This window comes from Belonocnema kinseyi, chromosome 7 (assembly GCF_010883055.1).
Source record: "Belonocnema kinseyi isolate 2016_QV_RU_SX_M_011 chromosome 7, B_treatae_v1, whole genome shotgun sequence".
Classification (NCBI taxonomy): domain Eukaryota; kingdom Metazoa; phylum Arthropoda; class Insecta; order Hymenoptera; family Cynipidae; genus Belonocnema; species Belonocnema kinseyi.
Genome location: NC_046663.1, coordinates 125,855,099 through 125,861,284, shown reverse-complemented (window position 1 = coordinate 125,861,284; position 6,186 = coordinate 125,855,099). Strand labels below are relative to the sequence as shown.

The 6,186-nt window shown below is 32.8% G+C and overlaps 1 protein-coding gene across 8 annotated transcripts in view; it reads left to right on the top strand.

Annotated features, from left to right (window-relative positions):
• LOC117177559 (SH3 and multiple ankyrin repeat domains protein 3) overlaps window positions 1–6,180 on the top strand; it is a 542,967-nt gene extending 536,787 nt beyond the window's left edge. For all 8 annotated transcript variants that reach the window (XM_033368366.1, XM_033368371.1, XM_033368368.1 and 5 more), the window contains one exon: window positions 1,449–6,180. In XM_033368366.1, coding sequence (XP_033224257.1) covers window positions 1,449–1,916 — 468 coding nt within the window. In that variant the 3' untranslated portion in view covers window positions 1,917–6,180. The remainder of the gene's footprint in view (window positions 1–1,448) is intronic.
• Window positions 6,181–6,186: the final 6 nt, after the last annotated feature.

Below are 6,186 nucleotides of genomic sequence, written 5' to 3'. Positions count from 1 at the left end.
TTATTCTAGAAAAAAAGCCGTCGGAACCTAAAACTGGTAAAATCGATACTAATTCCTAAGCGCTATGCAAATTAATTAGATTTTGCTAAATTAAAACTTTTTGGAATTAAACCAAAAAAAAAAAAGTGTGTGGGGACGTCCGTTAGCATAGTCGCTATCATTTCCCAAATTTTTAAGACAAAATATTGATTATTAAAGAAAAAAAACCGTCGGAACCTAAAACTGGTAAAATCGACAATTTTCTAAGTATCACATGCCCTTAAAATAATTTAGGAAATTAACAAAGTGTCGGTAAAGTAGGAATCTGGTCACGTGATCTACTCATCATATGATCTCAAAGTTTAAGGGCATGTGATACTTCATCGTGTGATCAATCGGGTATTAATAGTTTTATTAGGGTTCTGGAAAATTTCTATTAGGGAGACACATCATTACCTGTGAGAGTGGGCGGGGAAGTAGTTTAGGAAGGAATATCTGATAAACGGAGGACTGAGTCGGTATACAAAAAGGAAGTAGATATGCCTCTTCCATCGTCGAGGGGGGGGGGGTGCATTATAACACCCCCTGGCGACGCCACTGTAAAGTCATACCTAAAAATTCTTAAAATCTGCCGTGTTTTCAAAGTTATTTGCTGTAAAACAAAATAATGCTTTAAATGTGATATCTGTATGAGAAAGAAAGAAAATAAATTAATAAATAACTGAATTGAAACAAAATTTTCTAGATAAAGCCATTGTTATAATGAAAAAATTACTTTGAACATGGAGAACACATTATTTCGCAGTTTATTGTGAAAAATTAAATCAATGTCAAAAGTGAACATTGTCGAGATCTTCACTATTTTTTGGTCTTGTTTAATAGCTTAGAAATCAGCGATCCTTTTTTGATTGCAAGTGGCTGTTTTAAAGCTTGATTTATTTGAATTAAGTATGTAATTGTTTCGAATTCCTAAGGAAAATAATTTGCCCTACCTTATGTATAAAATTGACTTCAAATTGTCGATATGACTAAAAGCGTATAAAAGAGACAAAGCCATGTCTTCCACATTCCACCTTAGAATAAATTCTCGTCCGTAAAATTATAACATTGAAGAATAAATAAAAAAATCCATAAAAAATATTATGATGTTCGCCCGAATACGTAAGCATGATCTCCTTAATTAACCCCCGTCCGTTGGTAAGAAGCAACGAGAAAAAAGTATGGTTAGAAATAGTTTTGTTTAATAAATATTTTTTGTTTGTTTAGAATTTTCTGATAAAAAATAGTATTTTATTTTTAAAATGATATCATTGAAGTCCATATTATCATTGAATAATCATCAATAATAATTGTGCAATTCTTGCATGATGGATGAAATATTTTTTGAAGAGCAGTTAAAAAAACTTTTGTACTCGTCTTTTGCCTACTTCCTGAAATTTAATAACAATTTTGATCATTTTTAATTACAGACTCAGCAATCTCTCGTTGAGGATGGAGATAACAGTTCGAGTGGTGTCAGTTCAGACCAGGATGTTCCTGTGGGGCCACCAACTGGCTTTGACGATACTTCACGAAACAATGAGGCTCATCAACACTCTATGATGGTGTTAGGGGACAAAGAAAACTGCAATGGCAAAAGAGCAGGTTATGGTGGTAGCGGTCAGCTCACGAGACATGCCGTAAGTCTAGCTCAGCTTCCTCCACCCATTGAAGCTGACGCAGAAGAGCAAAATAACGATCTCTTCGTGCCACCACCTCCAGAATTCAACGCAGATGGATCATCAGCTTGTAACTCCGGAGAGATCGTCTTCGCACCTCCTCCCCAATTTTGCGATAACAGGCAACAACAGCAAAATCGCGTGAAAATCATCGGGGCTATACCAAAAGTTTCAAGTAATAAAGTGAAGCCACCTACTGGACGATTGCATAGCCAGTAAGGATGATCTAGAGATTTTTAAATAAGTTGATCAAAACGAAGCAATTACTACATTTCGATAGATTTATCAAGTATTATGAAGCGAAAGAGGTTCACCGAGCCTAAGATTAAATTCCGGAAGTCACAATTAGTACCATTTGTACAATTAGTACCATTTGTACAATGTGTAAACCATTTGTCAATATTTATGATAGTTCTTTTCTCACCCTTTATTCTTCCAATAATGTTTACTGATGAGTTATAGTTTCGATAAGCTAGTATCAGTTTAATTTGGATTTTATCGTACAGAATAATTTTACTCATAGTTACTTGTCTATTTATGTCTTCCCATATCACAAAAATGCACCTATCTTGATGTGTATTTAATTATCACAATTCAATTAAATTTAATTTTCAAGTCCGAATTCTTAATAGAATGTGGCTTACGTGGAAAGGCTAAAATGTAGTCAGGCAGATCACGAAGCATACAATAGCTCCACACTATCTACGAATATATGTGTCAAATTAAGGAAGAACTTTATACCAATCGAGCGTTTGAAACGTATTAAATACTTCGAAAAATACTTGGTGAATTTTCAGTGTAAACATAGTGTAAGTATGAATGATTTTAGTATTATCTGCGTGAAACAGGAAACCGTGTCTGAGAGGTCCGAGAGAGTTTCTATGCTCATGGTGGTCCAGAAGATGGCCCAAGAGGTGTGAAGCTAGACACGAAAAAACAGTTTAAGTATAATTTGCAGCGCTAAGTCGTACGAGAAAAAAGAGTTGGTAAGTCTCTAAATTGGATATTTTTAGAGATTCTCTAGGGAGGGTTGGGACATGTTTCCTCATCGAATGGTCGGCACTGTATCGGAAGTTTGATATTTTCATAGGAGGTCAAAAAGTAGAAATAGTTTTATTTTTTATTAATTCTTTTGTTTATAACAAGTTTATCACATATGTGGTTCAAAATGAACATTATTACCTTTTCAGTCATTTATAATTTTTCTGCGATGAGTGTCGTCTCTATTCTGTATTAAATCTTTTTGCTACTAAAATTATAATTTAAAATTGGCGCAAACTCAAGCCAATCAAAATCAATAAAAAGTCAACTAGTTTCATCACAGTCGCACTAATTAGAATTGGAGTACCCAGTGTCTCAACTCTCCTTTGAGGATCTCTAGGTATTTTCACTTAATCTTCAGCTTACTTAATTTCGTCGAATGCTGAGGAGAAAAGAGTGGGCCAAATGCATTGCAATAAACCTTATTTTGTCATTAACTTCGTAAAAAAAAAAATTTCACTATAAATGTACTCGTGCATCTGGAGCCATTATTTTCCTCTCAGCACTCGACGAAGGGAAGTTAGCTTGCGATGAAGTCAAAAGATCTAATGCATGCGCAAATATGTATTGCAGTTTCTTTCATATATTTCTATTTATCGGCTCTGTATATTGAATATCTTTTCAAAAAGTAAGGACTACTAAGGGCGTAGCGTCTCCAAGTTTATTACATTAGTCCAACAACGAATTCGAGATTTTTACAGACGATACTTTCTACGTATTGTGGTCTTCAATTGTACATATTGTTTTATTGAATTATTGGCTGCCAACCACCATCCTGCTTTTCTTTTTTTCTAATTTTATATTCTTATTTGCATTACAGTTTCTTTCGTTACACTTTTATTTGTTATACCATGAATATTTCTGACTGAAGTTTTCAATAATTATAATTTTCTTCTTAAATCTCTCAAGTGTACATAAAAACATTTGTTTTGGAAATTGTATTAACTGATGAAACAAAAACTGCAATTTTATGCGAATTTCCGAAATGTTTAACCCAATGATGAGCGCTTAAGCTCTTAAAAACTTGTTTATACTAACTAATAATGCATGTACTTCTTTTTCAGCGCCAAATGTTAATAATGTTTTGAATCTTCATTAATTTTCTGAATTAATCGAAGACAATATATGTCCCTTTGTATGTCCTGTATCATATTCAAAAGTTTTAGCATAAAACAGTATTTATGTGGGACAAAAACTTAATGAAACTAAAATACTGTATTCAGTTTACTTGGCAGTAGCACTTTTTACCCCCTCAGCCTAGCCTGGGCGTATTATACTCGGACGATATTTTCCGCTCGCTGTATAGTTTTTTCAGTTTTCAGAAAATATTTATAGTAATATGCTGAATGAATCTTAATAATTTTACAATATTCATTTTTGTGACACTTTTAGCTATAGTTAAAAAAAATTCATTCCGATACGGTAATTTAATCCAGATATATTAAAGTCGAGACTGTGAGGGGAATATAATCAATTATTCATTAGTGATAGCTTCTATTTCTTGTTGTACACTTCAGGGTCAGCGACCCTTTCTTGGAGAGGATATAGAATAATATCACATCCTGAAATAAAAATGATTGTTTTATTTACGTATCTTTTTTCAAAAAATGAATTTATATAACAGGAGGCCTCTAAATGAAACAAATTTTGAAATTGAAAATTTTTTAATTTTACAAACTGAAAGCCATGAAAATGAAAATTTTTTAATTTAAGCTTCATAAATTACATCTACACGGATTGTTATATTTAAAATATTCTTACTTCATCATTTTTTATGTTCCTGAGCTGTTACTATAGCCTTACTAGAGTGTCTTAATGAATTTCATTTGGCGGGAAATTGCGGATGCATTTTTTTACAAAATACAATGATTAGCCTTCGTATTGTTCACACAATTAGTTTACATTTCCTCGATGAATGTAGATTCTGTTGTATAGTTTAAGAGTCGAGAGCAATCTATAAAAACTTTTATAATTATCTCAAGAAATTAGAAAAGTGTTTTTTCATCAAATGACACAAAATGAGTGAGTGACACTTCAAATATTCGAAGTTATTTGACCAACCTTGTGATCAATGATTACAATTTAAAACGTATAAATCAGCTAATGGTCAATTGAATAATATTATTAGTAAAGGTAAAGCAGGATTGGTGATGTTGGTGCTGGAACACATTTTAGAGAATGTTATTCGACGAGTAACATTAAGTTATATTATTTGTTTAGCTCCTCCTTGTGTATAGACACTGCTCAAAAGCCTAATCTTAAAATGAAACTATTCACAAAGTCATTAGATTGTTCCTAGTTTGTAACGTCGGATAAGTTCTATGATACATTTGCAATAATCGATAGTTCCTTTGGAGCGTAGGAAATCAAGATGCCCTGTACTATGTTAATGCATCACCATACTCTCAACGAACTCAGCTTGTAAAATAGACTCTAATTCTCCGAATTTTATTCTTGATTTCCGAGAGTCGAGAGGTTGTGAACCATCGAAGCAGTGAAATGACATCGATTTTCATTCCTTACAATTAATCATACATGTTTTATTGCATTTATACAAATTCAACCTTGGATTTCTCTCTACAGATCAAAGACGCTGTTTGCATTAGTTTCCATGTACATAATAATAGTATTTCTTTCTGCTGTCTAGGCAGCATCAGGATCAATTCTAAGTGTAGTAAAAGGGAACCTCGCGGCTCCCGGTAAGAATGCTATATTATATTGTATATATTAAATAGCATTACTAATGTTATCGATATCATTATCATTAAAGTATTCTGTAGAATGAATACCCGTAAATTCCTTCATATACTAATTGTTTGTATGCCTTTGTAAGTAAAAACATATTAATACTGTTAAGTCTCTTTGTATCTAAACAAATTTTTCAGAGCCATTTTGAAATTGCGAAAGTATTTGTTTTTTAGGCGGGGCCCCGCCTAAAAATGAGGGTGATTTTGCTTTGAAATTTACTTATTCTTAAATTTAAAGTATTTCGACTTATTTAAAAGTAGATTCTGTTGCAATTAAGACCGACGCTATATGCAAAAAGGGACTATATAGTTACAACATTCCTGCCAAAAGTAATATAATATATTATATCGAAATTTATAAGAGTTACTAATAATATGCACACTTGCAGAAAGTGCATTTATTCCTACTCGTCATCGTTATCCCTTTTTAACTGTCTGAGTGATTTTATCAGAAGTTCTACAGTTCTGTTGAATGTGTCTTTCGTACATTGCACGTCCATACCTAAAAACATGGTAAATCGACGCGACGCCTCCGCACGCCCACTGACTGTTAGTTTTTATATCGGAATACAGTTTCGAAAACACGAAAACCATTTCTAGTAGAGGAAATGGTTGAATCGGTATATCTAGTAAAGAGCTTAAAATCTAAGAAGAGAGAAATGATGAATGAGTTTATAAAATTTTTACATCCGAAAATGCAT